Source organism: Chinchilla lanigera, unplaced genomic scaffold (assembly GCF_000276665.1).
Source record: "Chinchilla lanigera isolate Chin_1 unplaced genomic scaffold, ChiLan1.0 scaffold00090, whole genome shotgun sequence".
Taxonomy (NCBI): domain Eukaryota; kingdom Metazoa; phylum Chordata; class Mammalia; order Rodentia; family Chinchillidae; genus Chinchilla; species Chinchilla lanigera.
The window spans coordinates 8335359-8354225 of NW_004955491.1; the positions used below are offsets into that span (position 1 = coordinate 8335359).

Here is an 18867-nt window from a genome sequence, read left to right on the forward strand (position 1 = left end):
CTCCAACCCCGCGCCCCGGGGCCCGCGGGCCAGCGGCGGGCACCACGACCTGGTGCAGAGGAGCCTTGTGCTCTTCTCGGTCGGGGTCGTCCTGGCCCTGGTGCTCAACCTGCTGCAGATCCAGAGGAATGTCACGCTCTTCCCGGACGAGGTGATCGCCACCATCTTCTCCTCGGCCTGGTGGGTGCCGCCGTGCTGCGGGACGGCCGCGGGTGAGTGCCCTGCGCGGGACCGGGAGGCCGCGTCCCCGGCCGGACCCCTCCCAGCCCGGGAGCAGCGCGCGTTTGCGAAGGGGTGACAGCTGGCATCGCGGTGTCTGCGTCCAGAGAAGGACTGGCCGGGAGGGTGGGGGGCCCGCGCTGGCCACGCGCAGCCCTGAAGTTTGAGGAGCAGGGATGGAGATGAGGTCGGAGATAATTGGCTGTTTGAGCAAACCTGGGCCAGGCTAACGAGTCCTGTCCCTCTAGCGTCCGGGTGACAGGCGCAGCTGTCACCCAGCGCCCGCGCCCAGGGATTGGCCACCTGCAGAACTGGTGAGGGCAGGGCTGCGCGCCATTGGCTGCCGGCACGAACATGCTACCCTGCGGGTAACTGAAAACAAACCGTCACGTGTGCAGGAGACGGTTGCCAGGGCAGCAACTTGTCAGCACTTCCTTCTGTGGTAGCTTCGGGCCAAACAGCCAGCACCCCCCAGGGCACAACTCCTGAGTGAAGGGCGGGCGCAGGGGCCCCTCAGTGAGACGGTAGCTTGCGGCACACCTGAGCTGTCCCAGAGGTGCACCAGAGCCCAGCAAGAAGTAGTTATACTGTGGATTGCTATGTTTTTTCTTTAAATAGAATTTCTTGATTATAGTTTAGCTAGGTTATAAAAACGGTGCATGATTGTGACCTAGTGTGTTGCTCAATAGCGTAATGACCCAGTATTTGTTTATGTAAGGAGCACTTGTCAGGTATCTTTTGCAACCTGCACTCAGGAGCACTCGAAACATAAAACTAAGCAGGGCCAGCACCCGTGTGCGCCGTGGCTGACTTACGCTGCCTGCTTGCATGTTTAGTTCACTTTGGTTTCCCCTCCAAGCTTTACCCTCGCTCCCTCTGGTTGTGGCAGATGTGGAGACTGAGGCACAGAGGTTAAGTACAGCACCATTCACGGCTGCGGAGCTGTGACTGGCAACTCCGTGGCGTCTCCCTGCTGGAAGCTGCTCCAGCAGTAACCCCACAGTGTGCTTCAGCCAGCCAGGGTACTGTCCTTACTCAGCTGGGGCGGGAATGTCTCACAGTTGTCCTCCGAAAGGTGGGACCCTACTTTTTCCTCCGCACCTTTTAAGGACGTGGCTGTACGCATGAAGAGTTCTCTTTGAAAAGTAGAGCTGGATTTGAAATTGTGTCTTTCAAGTACATTTGCTATCGTAGTTTGCTTCTTTGAATCAAAAACTTGATCTGCAGAATGAAGTTATTTGTAACTGGAACTTCAGCGAATTCCAGGAATGTACCACAGTTTCTTCTAGTCTTACCTGAGTGCATGGCCAGCCCTGCTCCTCTGCTCATTTAAAGAACCTGAATGCCCAGCTCTCCTCTGCCAGACAAAGTAAAGCTGTGGCCTGATGCACACTCCTCTGTTGGCTGAACCTTACACGGGAACCTTGTGTCCCACTTGGGTCACAGACCGCGTGTTTAGCCACTGTACTTCTCTTTTGGAAGGCCTGCCTTCCCACTGTCTGAATGGTCTTTGGGATTCCGCGTCTGCGGAGCTTTCCCCTGACTGCAGACGGTGGGATCTTTCTCCTCTGCCCTCCAGTTACACAACGCTCTTCATGTCACACACAAGAAGACAAACACCAGGAGCCAGTCCACACGGGGCACACTGGGACTAGTGGCCCAGTTTCCTCTACGTGGCCCTTCCCAGTGCAGAGTTGCTTTTTCCACATGGTGCTCATGGCAGTGCTCCACGGCTCCGGAGTGCAGCACCGCCCCGGGGAGCTGTGGCCCGTGCACCTCTGGGGGACGGTTTGGGTACTGATGACTGCTGTTAAAGAACCTGGACCTGAGCAGTGGCTTTCGGTTGGTGTGTTCTAACCCTGTTGTCTTTTCTCTGAACAGCTGTGGTCGGCTTACTGTACCCTTGCATCGACAGTCACCTGGGAGAGCCCCACAAGTTCAAGAGAGAGTGGGCCAGCGTCATGCGCTGCATTGCAGTTTTCGTTGGCATTAACCATGCCAGTGCTGTATCCTTGACTTGATGTGCTGTGTCCAGAGCGTCCCCTAGGTCACAGGAGGAAGCTCTGTGTACTTCTGTTGAGTATCTGGTATCGGACCTCGTCCATGTCTTTCAGAGTGTATCACCTGTTTCACACCCAGCAGCATCTACGGTACAGTTCCCAGGGCCCCTCTGCGGTGGGGAAGCTGTTAAAATAGTGCCAGAGGTAACCGGTACTCCCTGGGCTCTCCTTTCTCAGGCAGTTGTCCTCTGGCTCCTAAAAGTTCTTCTCATAATTTCCCTCTGACCTGTCTTCCTCTCACCCTCCTTGGCCGAGGGGTGGCTCCAGTGACAGCAGGGACTGCAGAGAGACGCTGTTGTCACATTACAGGACAGTGTCTGCAGCTGCCTCTCATGCAAGGGTCAGTCATGGAAGGCCTGGAGCTTAGGACATCTGTGGATAGAACCCCGTCTCTGCAGTATGCTTTGACTTTGTCCGTGGTGCCTTTTTAATAATTTGTCCACAGTTTGAAAGATTTAGGTTTCCTTAGAACAAGGTCATCGCAGTGGAATGGGCCAATGTAACCCAGGCTGTTCTCCAACAAGGAAAGAATTGCTAAGTGGTGTACCCAGGCGTAAGAAATGAGCAGCTCCATTTATTAAAGATTGCAGGAAGTTGTGCTCGGGCCAAGGTCATGCCACCATCAGATAAGCAGGCAGAGGAAATGTGCCAGGTGGCAGAAGAGTGCTGCACTCAGGTCAGAGCACACAAAGATAGCATCAGCAGCAGAGCGACAGGCACAGGTCAGTCAGGCTTGCAGGATTTAAAGGATGGGCACCTCAGCCTTATGGGCCTCCCACATTCCTAGGTGTGATGGACAGGTGCTGAGTCATGGTGGGGGCTCTCCCCAGGCATGCCTGTCTCAGAGTTCGCTCTGATACTAATTATGATGGGGCAGGTAGTACCTATGGAGGCAGCCAAAGGTCGGGCTAGGAGATGGAATGCTTTCTCACCTAGAGTATCAGTGATTGCCTGGACTTTTGTTACTTTCTGCTGCTTAGGACAGTGAGAGTAGGAATACCGACAGGATGCTGTTTAGAATTAAATGGAGGAAAGGGGTGACTGCCTCAGTTCTTGCTAACTGTAGTAGGATGAAGGGAAAGAAATGCTTAGAAATCTTCAGTCTGCTTTTTCCTGTGTTAATGGACGATAGCTCTGACAAATTAATTTTGTCATCAGTTGAGCAGATTGTAGTGACAGTTCTAAGTGCCTGTCCTGAGATACTTGGAGATCATCACGCAGACTTGGAGGGGTATTTGCTCACTTCAGTTTACCAAAAAGAAAAGAAAGAGTGGTGTCAGTGTATTGATTGCTTTGTGGCTGGAGCTCCGGGCAGAGTTTGCGTGTGACTTCAGGAGACTGCGCTTACAGCCCTGCTTTGACGTGGCGGCGTGGGGAAGCCAGGCCGGCTCCCTGCAGCCGCTACGGGTGGTGCTCGCTGTGTACCGACAAACACTGAGGAGCTCCCGTGGTTTTAACGTTTTTGATCATATGAAAAACTTTTTCTTTTCTTTAACTTCTGCATCACCAGAAGTTGGATTTTGCCAATAATGTCCAGCTGTCCTTGACCTTGGCAGCCCTGTCCTTGGGCCTTTGGTGGACGTTTGATCGCTCCAGAAGCGGCCTTGGGCTTGGGATCACCATCGCCTTCCTGGCGACACTCATCACCCAGTTCCTCGTGTATAACGGAGTCTATCAGTAAGTGCGCTCTCTCTAGTGCTGATGAGCCTGCGTGCCCAGTGACGCGGATTTAGTCATGAAACTCAAACTGCTGATTCTGCGCTGGCAGCGCAGACCAGGTGGTAGCAGTAAGTCACGGCGTTCAAACAGTGACACTTGTGTAGCAGTTTATGGTTACTCAGCATCTTGTAGGCCCCATAATAGAAAATCGTTGGTCCAGAATTGCACTGGTGAAATTGACTACTAAGGCTTCTTCCTTTCTTTTTTTCCTCTAGGTATACATCCCCAGATTTTCTCTATATTCGTTCATGGCTCCCATGTATATTTTTCTCAGGAGGTGTCACGGTGGGAAACATAGGACGACAGCTGGCTATGGTAAGTGAAATGACCACTGCACACCCTCCCCGTCCGGGCGTTTATCTTGACAGAACTACCTCCGGTGCTGTGCAGAAGAGCAAGCAGACTTGAGAAAAGCGTGGTAGTAAAGAGGTAACAGTACTCAGATGATTGTTTGCTAAATTATAAAAATGTATAGATTTCTAAGCTCACAGTGTAGGCTAGAAAGCAACGGAGTTCTGGTGCAGCCCTTGCCCTGCAGATGTGTCCCCTGGCCTCTCTGAGTTTGAGACCCAGGGAAGCAAGCAGAGAACAGTTCCTGAGCAGCGGAGGCTGATGGCCTCCCCGGGCTGAAGAACCGGGGTCACCTAGTGAAAGGACAGTTGGTGTAGCGTGGGAACAGAGGACACTGGGAGCCCTGCCTTTCATCTGCAGGTGACCACATCCTGGCCGGGGGACAGCACGGGTCAGCAGGCAGTGCCCGTTTGGGGACATGTGGCCCTGTGTGCAGGGAAGGGTGCTCCTGTGGGTCCCGACACACGGCTCAGTTGCTCCGAGTGGGAGAGAAACAGTGACACTTCCCGGGACCCGGCCACATCCTGAGGGGCGGAGAGGCAAAGGAGAAGGGGTGACCTTGGCAGTTCTGTTCCCTAGGCAAAAAGGGACATTTGAGCACTTCCATTTGAAAGCAAATGCAGACGTGTTATTTCTAGATGACTGTGACGGAAGGGCGAAGTAAAATAAACTAAAAAGAAACCCAGAGCCTTTCCCCTTGGACACGAGCTCCCAGCTTCCTCAGAAACTTATCTCGGCACTTTGTGCTGTTTTTAAAGCGGTACATTTATTTGCGCCAGCTGATACAGTTCACCAGCAGTTGAATTTGAATGCCCTTGGGTGTTGCTCAGAATTAGAAGTCATTTCCGAAGGTTGGAATCTGTAAAGTGTTCCACTAGTTCCTGAGTCTTAAGCATCTTTCATCTGCCGCTGCTAGTTCCCTACAGATCTGCTGCCGAAACAAGAGAGTCTCTATTGAAAAGAATTGTTTCTCATGTCCCGTGATGGAGACTCAAAGGATTTTGCTTTTTGTAGTGTTAAAAATCTATACGGTCACATAGCCTCACATGAGGATGCGGTGCTTCTGCACCTCTTCCATCACTTCCCCTAGTAGCACGGCTTCTGTGCTCTCGGAGAGCTAAGGAACTCCAGAGTTGTCTGTTAGGTTGAGCGTGTGTGAGTGGGAGTGTTGTACTGGTTTGTCTCTGCGGTGCCGAAGGGAACCCAGGAGCGTGCTACCGCTGAGTGCACCGGACGCGGGGCTTGCTGCTCTCAGACTTGTGACCTCCTGCCTCACCTCCCGAATAGCTGAGACTGCACGTAAGTCCCGCTGCTCGGCTGCTTTAAGATTTTTGAGTGTTCTTTGGCAGAAAATCTCTGAAGAATTTTGGATTGCAATGAACTTCGGGTTAGCCGGTCAAACAGCTAAAATGTGAATAACAGGAGCGCTGGCTGTCTAGGGGTAGGAGGTGTGCCGGCTCCTGACCAGCCTCAGGAGACACGGGGGTGGTTATTTGAGGACAGGTAGCGATGTCACAGTAGGCACAAGTCCCAAATGCCCGGAAGCGCTTAGGGGCAGCCTGCTCTGGAGGAGCTGAGTGGGCGCTGAATTTTCATAGGTGCCCCCTGGCCCCCTGCTCCTGTCACGTGTGGGTTTTCCTGGGGTCCCGCCTGCAGTCCCTCCCTTAGTAAGAAGTGGGGATACTTGCAAGGACAGCCGCTCCCCGCAGCGCTGAAGCTGATTTCGCTCGCAGTCAGTGGTCTCGGCGCTTGTCCACGGTGTTCCTGTTCTCCCTGCTTCGCGTGTCCTTTACGTCTGAGAACACAGCCAGGGCGGTTGTTGTCGGCTTGTGTGACTAAAAGAAAATAATGGTCTCAGCTGTTACCTGTAGGGTTTGAAGCTGGTGCGCCCTAAAGTCTTCGCTCATGCCCGGCCTCAGGCTGGCGACAGCTGCCGAGCGTGTGCCAGCTTCCCGTTGGCGGCTCGGTGTGGCCCTGCTGCTCCCGATGGACCCAGCTCAGGCGCCGTCGCTAACAGCTGCGTGCTCGCTGTGGCGGGCTCCCCGGGTGGAGCCCTTGCTGCTGTCCACAGGGCGGAGCTGTTCACTCGGAGCCCTCGTGCAGCAGCGCTTTGAGGCAGAAACTGTTGTTAGGCCCCTTTACGTGGGGAGGGCCAGACGGTGGCCCAGGCAGGGGGAATGTGAACCCCTCCTGCCTTTAGCATAGCTTGCCGCCCTGACACAGCTCCTGCCTGTCGCGCAGCCTCCAAATCGACTGCTGAAGTCAGTGATGGCCGCTGATCGCTGGGGGTCGGCTGTGTTCTTGCACAACACAGACCTAATTTTAGAGTGCGAGGCCCGTAGGCGCTTAACCTTCTCTTGCCTTGTTATCCGTGCATAGGTAGTGGGTAGCCAGCTCTGATGAGCAGTTTTGTTTCCAGATAACTGGCAGAATGTGCCCACCTTGCCCTCCCCCGAGGACGCGAGGGCGTTCCTCACGTTCGTGTGTAACACTGCTTATTCTTACAAGCGAGTGTGTGCCCCGGAGGCCTTCCTGGGGGTCGGTAGCGTTCCAGAGCCCCTGGCGACTGCCAAGACTCCATCCCTTACCTGTCTGTCAAGAAAGGCGGCCTGTGGCTCTCTGGGTGACAGCCCCAGCATTCGGCAGTGGCGAAGCTGGCCGGCTGAGGGGAGGAAGCGGTGTGCAGGAGGACTCCGGGCCAGGGCAGGGGGCACCGTAGGGTTGCAGCTCTGCAGCTCAGGCCTGGGAGAGGCGGCTCGGCCGCTGGGTGCGCTTGGTCCTGCAGGGAGACTCACCTTAGCACACAGGCGCCTGTGAGCTCTCACACAGGTGCTGCTGTCCCACTCAGCGGGGACCGTGCAGGGCAGCGGCGAGCTGCTTTCCGGCTTTGGGTCTCCGTGTTCCTGCTCTGTCTCAGTCCTTTTCCCCACTCCCAGGAGTCGTAGTCCTGCAAAAGCCTTTTGGGACCTGCTCTCCTGACAGTTACAGTATTTATGCATTTGGTGCTAATTTTGCTTTTTTCTTTTTCCACCTAGGGTGTTCCTGAGAAGCCCCACAGCGACTGAGCTTTCAAACCCACTGATTGTGAAGAATAAGAAACCAGATTTGGAAGAAACTCTGGGGCAGTGGGTTTGATGAAGATGATCTTTCTCCTGAGCACTCTATTTAGATTGGGCTGACTGTACACATGACTCCGGAAGAAATGTCCACCTAGAAATGTCTAGAATAGCAAAGTGGAGACAGTGCTTACCTTGAAGTCTTAGCGTGACCGAGCACACAGCACCCGCCGGTGCCCTGGAGCGCTCTGTCCCAGGCTGTGTGTGGCAGCCAGCAGGGGCAGTTTCCCAAGTATTAGATCACATTCCTGTTATTAAAAACAAGTTGCCATATTCTGCAGCCTTGAACTAAAACTTCATTACCAACTCAGTTTTGTACCAGTGCCCAAAGGAAATAGGTTGATGGTGCTTAACGGTGATGAGGTGTGGTGTCATAGGAATATTTATCCAAAAGATTTGACAAATAGGGTTGTGTGCAAAAACAAAACAGGAGCAACAGTGAGTGTAGGAAGGCGGCGCTCCAAGGGGGGTCACGTAGCAGCTCATGGTCACACTCGCCGCGGGGGCCGTGCGCGTCACCGGGAAACAGCCACACGTTGCATTTGACCCATGGAACTTGGTGTAGACAATCGTATGAGAGCAAAAGGCAATGAAAAGTCGTCATCCTGCGCCGTGATGTGGAACATGGACCTCAGTTGGTGACGCTGTACCCAGAACCTCTCATCATCTAAGAGGGCGTAGCTGTCTGCCGTGCATTTTAATCGCTGAGCCAGAATTGTTTCTCTGTGAGTCCAGAGTAGCGAGGACTTGTTTTCCACAGCCCTATGGAACTTGCAATCTGTGATTGCCGTGTGAAAAGAAGAGTGCGTCTGTCACTGCGTTGCCCACGTGTGTTGCTAAGCGTTCCACGAGAGCGGTGAGCGCAGTGTATTCATCGAATGGCAGAGGCCACGTGGGACCCAACTGCAGGTATTGGGTCTTAAACTTCAAGTGCAATGTCATGAAAACCAATCTGAGCCTTGTATCCTCTTAAATATTTATTTTTTTTACTGTCTGAGATGCTCCGGAGAAGGGTTCTACGTTCATTTCAGGGCCGCGGGAGGCAGTTCAGCGGTACTTGTCAGTCCCGGAGCCCCGCCACCGCCAGACCCTCCCGAGCCCAAGTCCTCTGACGTACTCCAGTTTTGTGGGTTTAGTAACTTTTACTTACAAATTCACCTTCTTTTGTATTTTGCAACTTAAATGTTTTTGGTTCATTTAAATGGATGCAAAGACTCCTTGGAACGGAAGTCACCAGCCAGCAGGACGGAGGTGCGGACTGCCCAGCTGGCAGCGCTGCTGTGTGTGTGGCTTCACCTACAGGGGCGGCTTTCTTTATTTCATTTTGAGGGAAATGTGGAGTGAAGTTCAGGTTTTTGAAGCTAATTTGTTTTAGAGAAATTTTATTTAAAAGCAGATGGGTTGTCCTAAACTTTGGGATGATCCCTTATACATTTTCTGAAAATGAAAACAATGGTCAGTCGTGTGAAAATATTTTTCAGTGAAAATGTTGGCCTTTTATGAAGCCAGAGGTTGCTATTTGCAAGCATACGTGAATCTTTCAGATATACTTGATCATGCACAAACAGTGTGTTCTTTTCTCTTAAACTGGAAGTAAATCTGTACCTATTAGAAAAATGTAGCCAAAAATGTGAATCTGAAAAATTTTTTGCCAATAGTTTATAGCAGATCTATTGAACCAAAGTGATTTGAATTTGTAAAAATGTAAAATAGTATGAGCAGAATTTGCACTATACCAGATTTGAACATCTAGTGAGATTCACATTCATACTAAGTTTTCAACATTGTGTTCTTTTTGCATTCATTTTTTACTTTTATTAAAGGTTCAAAACCAACTGTTGTTCTTGCGGGTTTTTCTTTTTAAAGGGGCAGGGTCTTGGTGTCCTCTGCGTAGGATGTTAGAGTTCATCGGGGAGAAACCCGTTGTGGCTCTTTTGACGGAGTCTGCAGGACCTGTGTGGTGGGCGCTGGGTGGCACTGAGGGGCGCCTGACCCCCTGGCCTGGGTGAGGCCGGACTCCTGTTTTCTAGGATCTGCTCCGCCCTCGTCACAGGAGCCTGCTCCTGCCCGGCCTGTCGCTGCCAGCCAGCCATGTGCCTTCCCAGAGTACTCCAGCCGTGCTCCACACAGCTTTTAAAATTTACAGTTTTAGTTTTGACATTAACGGTAAGTGCTAGCAGCGAAAGGCTTTACCTGTACACAAGGCCCAGCCTGTGCACTTTATAACACATCCCATCCAGCGGGTTCCTGCACATTCACAGCGCTGTTTTGTTTTTTCACGGTGCTGGGAGTGGACCCCAGGGCCAGTGAATGCAGCTAGGTAGCTCGGCACTGATCCACGCCTGGCCCCGCACGCTGACAGCCCGGCCTGCACCCCTGGGCGGGCAGAGACCCGGGTGCGGTGGGGTGCACACGCTCCCTCCGCGAATGGCCATGCGGTGGCTGCCCTGAGTGGAGGTGGACAGCCTCCTGGAACTCGTGTTTGAGCACATAATTGAATTATGCCATTTCACTAAGAACAAGGTATGTGAGTCTCAGAAGATTTCCACTTCTCCAGCTGCACGGGCACGGCTGGGTAAATAAACTTAAGGTCAAATCAAGGGCGACTTCATGTAGCCGCTGGTAAAGCCACCCGTAATCTTGTGGAAGGAACGTCTTTGGCAAGTGTGCCCCACCCACCGAGCATTCTGGAATCACTGGGCCTGGCACCACGCTGCCCTTGAACCATGGTCATTCTGGTGGAAAGAAATGTGAGGAGGGATCTTTTTAATCCTTCCGCCCTAGCAGCACCACCACCCCTCGCCCCCGCCCCCGAAAGGGCCATCTTAGACCCACGCTTGGCCTTCCTGTCATGTTACACGTTAAAAGGACAACCTGTAGCAAAGAATGCTTAGTCCTGAGTTCCAGATTTTCTCTGTGGTGATCTAACTGCATAGCGGATGGTGCCTTCGAGCACGGTTTCACAGTATCTCAGTGGGCCATCCTGAGGGGCCTTGGGCAGTAGGGCATGTGCCAGCCATGGCACAGGCTCCATGTTGACCCCAGGGGCAGGCCCAGCATGGCAAGAGAAGGCAAAGGGGCTTCAGGGAGATCTGCGTCCTAGCACCTCACTGGGGCTCTGGATTTTCTGTCAACGTCCCTAGACCCGTGCCCAAATTTCTTAAGGAAACTGGAAACGCCTGATGGTGTCTGTCAAAAGATGAGCTCTTAGTAAGTGTCCCTTTCCCTTTGTCCCCCAGTTTGCGCTGGAAAGAATGAATGTCCTGAAGTAGTGCCACACAGCGCTCCCTGGGTAGATTCGCCACGTCAAGGGGAAAGGTCAGCACAGCGCGGGAGCAGCAGTTCCTCACCACTGGTTTCCCTTCGAGATTTTTTGGTTTCCCCACGGCCCTTTGACTAACAGCCCTGCTGTCCATGCTGGGCACGTCTCCGTTCCAGGGGCACAATGTGAAGTGAGGATCTCTCAGGACATTCGCAGGAGGCATTTACCACCAGAACCCCACTCTTCCCATTTTTCTGTCTTCTCGGGGCAAGCTTTTCATTTAAATCCCTGCAGTTGGTTCCCATTTGCCCAGAGTGTCATTCCTCGCTCTGCTTACCGGGTCAGACCCGCCTGCACCCTCTTCTGCCTGCAGAGCTGTCACAGCTGCCACTCAGGGTTGGTGGGCCCCTGAGCAATGCACCCGCAGGCCCCAGCCCTACGACGGAGGAGGCGGTGCCGGTGCTCGTCCCAGTCCGGTGCCGACACGGGGTCTGCTGCCGACCCACTCGCAGTGCTGTTAGAAGGGCTTGAACAAATGAACTCAGCCGCTCGTCAACTTGCCCATGTGTCTGCAGCCTGCTGCACGGCGGAGCAGGTGTGGTGCCCATGCCCTGCCCTGTCTGGTGCCTCAGCCTGTTCTTCCCCTTTTATCATACGCATCACCCCTAGAATGAGACGGGACCGGAGCCTGAAGGTAGCCAGTCCCCAGGGCAGGCGGGTGTGGACAGCAGAGCTGCTCCTCTGCCCTGGACTGGCCCGTGCTGCGGGCACCATCACCAGGCAAGGCACAGCACCAGGGCCTGTTTCCCCAGAACAGGATTGCAGTCTCCTGCCTTGCTGCCCCAAGCCCAGCGTGTGTCGGGCTGGCAGGCTGTGGGGGCATCCTTTCTGGATGGGGAGGGTGCTGCCCTCCGGCGCTGGCCCCATGGATGTCCTGAGAGCCCCCCACCCGCTTACCCCTCCCATGTGCACACCTGTGCCTTTGACACTGCGTGTTTCAACAGGCGATATCCTGCTGCCCTTCCGTTAAATCCTCTCGTGCCCAGGGGCCTGCTGCCCTTGGGCAGTTTGCACATCGGCATCCTCCTTGGCCCTGGTCCACATCAGTCGTGACAGGGGTAGGTTGAGCATGAGCAGGTCAGCTGTAAGCAAAAGTTGGAGGGGAGGAAGCAGTGACATGGTGCATCTTCCTCCTGCTGGGTTTGGTACTGTGCTGCTGCATGCTGGGCAGGACGGCCAAGCAGGTCTCATCCGGCCGAGGCTGCTCCGTCCCACAGTGGACATCCAGCAGCCTCAGGAGCTATCTGCAGAAAGGTCAGCATGCCGGCAAACCATCAGAGAGAGCATCCGACGTTCCACCCAACCAGAGGACAGTGCACTCCATTACCTCCGGGCAGTGGTAGAAGCAGGCTTTGGGTCCCCTTGGGAACCCAGGCACATGGAAACGTCCTTCCCTGTGGCTTCCCATCCATGAGCCTTCCCTTCTTAAGGCATGTGCCGTTGTTCAGTTGCTCCCTGAGGACACTAGGAAGGTCGTGCTGTTGAACGCTCAGGGGTACACCAAGTGATGCTGGGTACAGGGCGCCCAGTGTCTGCCAAACCAGTTCCTGTCTGGGAAAGTGCTGAGGACCAACTTGACACAGGGCAGGCAAGGATTAATATTAATAAATTGGCACAAAAATAAACTGAGAGTCTGTCCTAGGCCTACATGACTTGTGGAGAGACCCCCGGCTGGCTTAAGGGCAGATTCATCTTTAAGCCGAGGCCAGAGCCGACACCAGCAAACGGTCTGTGAAGTTCTGGAGCCTCAAAGCAAGCTAGCACGGCAGCTGAGGACTGGACTCCGGAGCTAGCAGACAAGCAGGTCCCCAGTCAACCCTGATCCGTCCTGGGCACTTTTCCAGAACCACACCGCACCTCAGTCCCTGAACCTTGCACATGTCAGCAGCTCACCCCACTTCCTGCAGCCACCAGCACCCCAGTCACGCTGTGCACCTAACAAAGGCCAGGACACCGTACCTCATGTCCTGGCCCGCCACTGGGCTTGACCATCCTGGTCCCCCTTGTAGCTAAAATACATGCTTTGTCTGTGTTTATTCTGTCATCATACCTCTGAGCAGGAGATCGGTGGTCCTAGGCCCGAGCCCCAACAAGAAAGAAGAAACCCACTCGGCTACCAGGGAGACGTACTCTGTGCCTCTGGAGACCACGCTTTTTTGGGACACTGTTTCTGTCGCATTTTAGTAACAACAATCCTTCCCCATAGTAGATATTCAAAAGAAAGGTATGGCTGAAGAAAAGAAAGAAAAAAACAAAGGTAGAAAGGGAGGTAGGGAGGCAGGGAAGGAGGGGGAAAGGGGCTGGGTTAACTGTCAAACACTCAGGTGTTCATGCTGGTTGCAAAGCCAGGTGTTAGGTTAAGGCGGCCTGTAGTCTTCTTCTTGCACCTGGCTGTGGTACTTGGCTGTCAGCAGAGGGCATCAGCCTGAGGACCTCAGCCCTTCATAATGAAGACAAAAGCAAGGTCATGGAGCGTCCCTGACCATCGTAGCTGGCCTCTTATTTTTCATCCAAAGGCTGGGACTCTGTTACCTGGGGCTGTTTTTCTCTGGGGATCTCACTGCTCTTCACCCTGCACTATGAGTTAAATTCTGTTTTTCCCAAAAGAAGATAGGTTCATGTCCTGTTATGGTTTTTATCTAGGGGTCCTCCAGGAGCCTCATGTCCCCCTAGGCTGGGCTTCGAAAGGTGACTGGATCCTGGGGGCTTACAGCTGACTTGATGTCGGGAGGTGGGGTCTGGTGGGAAGACGTGTGGTGCTGAAAGTGTGACCTAGAAGGTTATATGGCCCTTCCCAACCCCTCTCTTTAGTGTTTCTGCTTCCAGGGTGCTATGAGGTGAGCAGCCTTCCTCTCCCCAGGCCCTTCCACTGTGCTGTTCTGCCTTACAGCCAGCCAACTATGGAGTGAAACCTCTATAAACCGTGAACCAAAACTAAACCTCTTCTCCTTTAAATTGTGGATGTTGGGTATTATGTTGGGGTAAATAGCTAAGATAGATTTTGGTCCCAGAAGTGGGGTCACCACTGTGATGCTACATGATGATGACTGGGTGATGGGAGCTTATGATCATGTGGTTCAGAAGCTTTGGAACTGGTTCACAGAGTCTGGAAGTGTTTGGAGATGCAGCTGAAGAAGCCCTGCCATTCTGTATGCTGAACCTGATGGGAGACTCTGGTCAGAGTTCAAAAGACCAGAATGCTGATAGAAAGGCAGACGGTAAAGGCCAGGCTCAGGAGGTTTGAGTGGGGAACAAGAACTCCATTAGCCACTGGACTCCGGGCCATGTGTGTTATGCTGTAGCAAAAAATCTGTCTTCATTTTTCTCATGTTCTGAAACTTTGCAGGAGACAGAGATTAAGGGTGGTGTTTTAATTAATCTGGTAGAGGAAATGTCAAGGCAGCCTAATGTTGAGGCTGTGGTGTGGATACTGTTGGCACCTTTAAACAGCTCTATATTGAGAGTCAAGAGCAAATGGCACAGTTGAATGATTCTGAAAGTTTTGAGTTTGGCCAGAGAAGAAAATCAGCTAAAGTTGGGGCCTAAAAAGATGGAGCAGAGGAGAGCTTGTTTTCTGAAAAGATTGGCATTAAAAAGAAGCTGCGTACTCTACACTGGGACAAGACAAAGAATGCTTTGAGGGAATGGGAGAAATCTAAAAGGCCCCTCCCTTTGCAGACTCAGGGTAAAAAGTGAAAGACTTTGCGCCCCAGGGCAGCCTGCTCAAGAAGGTGCCTAGGTTTCATGAGATTCTCTCCACAGTGCTCAACCATCCAGAACACTGAGGCCTGAGCCGTGATGCCAAGGGGCCTGGGTACTGCTGGAGCCTGCAGCAGACCTCGGCATTGTCCAAGCGGTGCTGGTTTAACAGCAATGCAGAATGTAAGGATGAAGGAGTCTTCCCTCCATATTTCAGAAGAAGGGTTGGGAGGCTGGGCAGTGTGCCCTGTATGAAGCAGTGAGGGTGAAGTCAAAAGTACAACAGAGACCCCAAAATGTTGGAGAAGCAAGGAATGTGGAATGTCTGAGAAAAGGCCCAGGTAGTGGGCAAAACTCGCCCAAAAGAGAGGCCATGAGAGCTACAATCACTGGCGGTGCCACAGGGGATCAGCTACCCAAGCCCGTTAGAGTTTGCTCTTCGACACAACTTGCCCCAGGTGCTGGACATGGGTCAATAGATTTCATGTTTGCTGCTGGGTTTTGATATTGCTTTGGTCTCATTCCTTTCTGTTCCTCTATTTCTCCCTTTGGGAATGGGAATGTGTATCCCACGCCTTTGTAAGTCAGCAGTGTCTAACTTTCTTTTTGGGGTTTTTGTTTTCCTTTTTTTTCATTTTTTTTTTCCAGTATCAGGAATCGAACTCAAGACCTTGCACTTGCCAGGCAGGCACTGTGCTGCTGAGCTAAATCCCCAGCCCCCCTAACTTTCTTTTTGATTTTGACAGGGGCTCACAGTTTGCCTTAATTCTCAGAGGAGAATTTGGACTGAACTTGTCAGCAATGCTGAGACTGTTGGGACTTCAGCGACTCTTAGAGATGGACTAAATGCCTTTCTGCATGAAGGGATGTGCATGAGTCTTTGGGGGCCAGGGCCAGAATGGTATGGTTTACATCAAGATGTCTCCCAAGAGCCTCATGTTTGTTTTTTTTTTGGGGGGGTGGGGGTGGGGGTTTTTGTTTTTTTTCTGGTACCGGGAATCGAACTCACGACTTTGCGCTGGCCAGGCAGGCGCTGTGCCGCTGAACTAAATCCCCAGCCCCGAGCCTCATGTTCTTATAGGCAGGACTTTTGGAAGGTGACTGGAACACAGGGCTTTAAGCTGCCTTGTGTTAGGAGGGAAGAGCGGGTCAGAAGGGGCGGTCACTCCTCTCATGGCCTAGAGGGTTACACTGCCCTTCCCAGCTCCTCCCTTGACTCCTTCTGCTTCCTGTGCACAGTGCTGTGAGCACTTCTTTTCCACCATGCCCCTCGGCCGTGCTGTCCTGCCTTGGGGCTGGCCAGCCGTGCAAGGACTGAACCATCTAAAACGTGAGCCAAAATCAAACCCTCCTCGTTTAAGTTGTGGGCACCAGGTGCTGTGTTCTGGACAAGTCCAACCCCCAACACCCCAGGATGTGACCTCACTTCAGATAGCGCCTTTGCAGGCTTCAGCAGGCTCAGGTGAAGTCCTCGGAGTGTGGGCCCAAACCCAGTGTGACTGGAATCCTTATAAGAAAGGAGAATCGGGGCAAACACACACAGAGGGGAGATGACTGAGGAGAGAGAGGGGACGGCAGTGAGGGTGGGACTGAGGGCTGCCGCCGCCCTGTCCTCACCAGGAGGGAGCGGGACCTGGCCCCACCTTCATCTCCAGCTCCTGGCCTGCAGAGCTGTGTCTCCTGACGCCCGCAGTGTGAGACCCGCTGCAGCGGCCTCAGAGACTGCAAGAGCCACGACACATACGAAGCCTGACACCTGCTTTCCTTCACACTTCGCAGAGGAAGTGCAGCTGTGACACCCACTCATCCGAAGGCACCTGGGGACAACTCCAGGTTCCAAGGTGGCTGGTGTGGAGGGGCTTCAAAAGCCCAGCTGAGCACCCAGACCTTGTACAGAAAGGGATGGACAGGCAGAGGCTAGCTGACTGAGCTCCCCGTCAGTGGGCTGAGGCAGACGCTGCCACCTGAGAGCCCCCAAGGCCAACGAAAAGGGGACAACCCCGGGGACAGGGCAGCAGCAGCCATCACCCTGGGGCTGAGGTCCCTAAGGGCCACCCCGCTTCGTCACCAAAGAGAACAGGGTGCTCCACATGTTCTTTATAAGTCAGGAAGGACGCAAACCATTTCAGCGAGATCTCCGTGTAAAGGTGCCCAAAATGTAAGAGTTCTGCTGCTTGAAGTGAAAGCTTGTTGCATGGTTGTTCTGAGAGCTTTAGTGCTTTGCAGAACTCCCTAGGCTGGAACTGCTGGCTTCCCAGCCAGGGCAGGAGAGAAAGGGGTACCTCTTGGTCCCCCAAGCTGTGTCTCTGAGCAGGAGACGGAAGATGTCGTAGCACAAACCCAACACCTGGGTAGAGGAAGCTGATACCCAGAAGGCTCTTATGTAAACAAGGAAAAGTTTGCTAGCTTTTGTATAAACAGCTCCAACTCAAATCAACACTGACCAGGCAGAATTCAACACCCAGTGTCAAATTCTCCTGCTGGGAAGATCAGCTAATCTCCTCCGTAGCAGGTCCTCAGGGCAACCTACTGGGCAAATCAGGGACAGAGTGTGAGCCCAGCCGATCTCCTGTCCCTCACCCCTGGATGGGCCCCAGCCAGGTTGGCAGCCACGCCTCCCAGCCACACAAAAGAGGCCCCACAGGTGGAGGTCAGAGGCTGGAATTCGCTCCTGTTTCTTGGAACCCGATCACCTCAGAAGACATCTTAGGAACAGGTGTGCCCCGCCTGCTCTGGCACCTGTTCCAGCTTGGGCTGGAGCCATTTCCGTCTCGGTCCCCCAAGCACTGACCTCTGGCCGGACACTGGCTGCCACCGTGAAGAACATGTGGGGCATCCTGTTCTCTTTGGTGACGAAGCGGGGTGGCCCTTAGGGACCTCAGCCCCAGGGTGATGGCTGCCGCTGCCCTGTCCCCAGGGGTCTTATAAGAAGAGAGGAGACACAGAGGGGGAAGGCCGCTAGAAGACGCTCACAGGGGAAGACACCTGAATGACAGCGGAGCTGGAGACAGGATCCCTCAGGCGGCCCCAGGGACTGGCAGGGGCAGCCAGCAAGAAGAAGCTGAGACAGACGTGGAATGGACACTCCAGTCAGTCCCAGCGCCTTGACCTTGGACTTCTGCTCTGAACGCGGAGAGGGCAGATTCCTGCTGCCTGTGTAGGGTGCGCTATGCCAGCCCAGGTAATGCACGCACCCAAGTCTTTCTTTTGCTCTTTCGTTCTCTTTCATTCCCTTCCTCCCCCCTCTACCCGGGAAGTGCACTATTTTTGCTTAATTGCATTATCAAGGGACTGTTGTAGCTAATGGTCCTGGTTCCCTTTAGGGGAGCCAGGACCTTTAGACCCTTCTGGTCTCCTGGTGACTTAGATGACGCAGTTGGTCCTTCCTGCCATCTGGCCAATCAGCAGCGACAGGCTGACCCTGCCGAAGGATCACCGGACGCTGTGCTGCCGACTAGCGCATTAGGAACCAGCAGGAGCTGTCTTCATCCGCACGGTTTCGGAGGCACCGTTTCAGGCGGGATTGGACGCTGGGCGTTGCCCCAGCGAGTGGATCGTGCAGGACCGTGGTGGCCAGACGGAAGCAGCAAACAAAGCCTGGCGCCACCCTCGCCTTCCTGGACACAAGACAGTATGGGGTGCTCGCCACAGCCAGCCGGGTTGTGGGTGCCCAGCTGCCCAGCGCAGAGGCGGAGGTGCTGTTGTCCCAGCGGCATTTCGCCCTAACAGACACTGAGACACGGTGTGATCTGCCCACCCGCCAGGTCCTCTCTTCCTGTGGGAGCCGCTGGTCCACACCCTGGGCGTGGCAGACAGGATGGCGCAGGGCAGGTACCCCACGTGAGCCTCGCCGTGCCCCGAAGACCTCCAGATGGCGCCCACGTGCAGGGCTGAACGGGAGGGGAAGGCAGGCCCGGCACTGTCGCCTGTCCTCGGCTGGCACGTGGCAGGCCCTTCCGGTGAGGGTCCCCCCAACACCACCCACGGACCGCAGCGGGGAGCCCCAGCGCGCGGGCTCTGCTGCCTCTCGGGAAGGAAGTCCACCCCGTGCAGGACACCGGCGTGGGGCGCGGGACGCCTGGCTCCCAGCTGCGGACCAGCGGGTGTGCGGAGTAGCTGCGGACCTTGATTTGTTCTCGCCGTTTTAATTTCTGTTTTAGAGACCGACAGATAACACTGCCTGTTATCAGTCTGAACTGTCCCCTGAGCATCGGCCGGACCGTCCTCGCCGTCCGCGGTCCTCGGATTTCCCCGGGACAGGCTGTCGCCAGGACCCGCCCCGTCCACCTGGCGCCGTCCGCTGCGCCCTGCCGGGATGTCCCTAAGCTGGGGCTGCCGCCTGGGCTCTGGCACGGGGGCGACTGCAGCCGCCCGCAGCCGC

At 54.1% G+C, this 18867-nt stretch overlaps 2 protein-coding genes and 1 long non-coding RNA gene across 4 annotated transcripts in view; 2 read left to right on the top strand and 1 right to left on the bottom strand.

Moving 5' to 3' along the window:
* LOC106146683 overlaps positions 1 to 138 on the bottom strand; it is a 2849-nt gene extending 2711 nt beyond the window's left edge. For both annotated transcript variants that reach the window (XR_001231233.1, XR_001231234.1), the window contains exon 1: positions 50 to 138. This is a non-coding gene — a long non-coding RNA (uncharacterized LOC106146683). The remainder of the gene's footprint in view (positions 1 to 49) is intronic.
* Insig1 (insulin induced gene 1) overlaps positions 1 to 9300 on the top strand; it is a gene marked incomplete in the record, with an annotated part of 11035 nt that extends 1735 nt beyond the window's left edge. Inside the window, 5 exon segments of the mRNA XM_005404901.2 lie at positions 1 to 212; positions 2101 to 2225; positions 3790 to 3956; positions 4214 to 4313; positions 7385 to 9300. Of these exon segments, the coding sequence (XP_005404958.2) occupies positions 1 to 212; positions 2101 to 2225; positions 3790 to 3956; positions 4214 to 4313; positions 7385 to 7414 (634 nt within the window).
* An 8355-nt stretch (positions 9301 to 17655) lies between these two features.
* Positions 17656 to 18841, top strand: LOC102006039. The gene is made up of 3 exons (XM_013504570.1): positions 17656 to 17667; positions 17945 to 18445; positions 18647 to 18841. The coding sequence occupies exons 1-3, from the start codon at positions 17656 to 17658 to the stop codon at positions 18809 to 18811; spliced, it is 678 nt and encodes a 225-aa protein (XP_013360024.1). The 3' UTR covers positions 18812 to 18841.
* The last annotated feature ends 26 nt before the right edge of the window (positions 18842 to 18867 follow it).

What these genes read in the sequence shown, in the direction of transcription:
- LOC102006039 (XM_013504570.1), top strand. An exon ending in GCACGTGGCAGGCCCTTCCG is followed by an intron (nt 18,446 to 18,646) that starts GTGAGGGTCCCC and finishes TTTCTGTTTTAG; the next exon opens with AGACCGACAGATAACACTGC.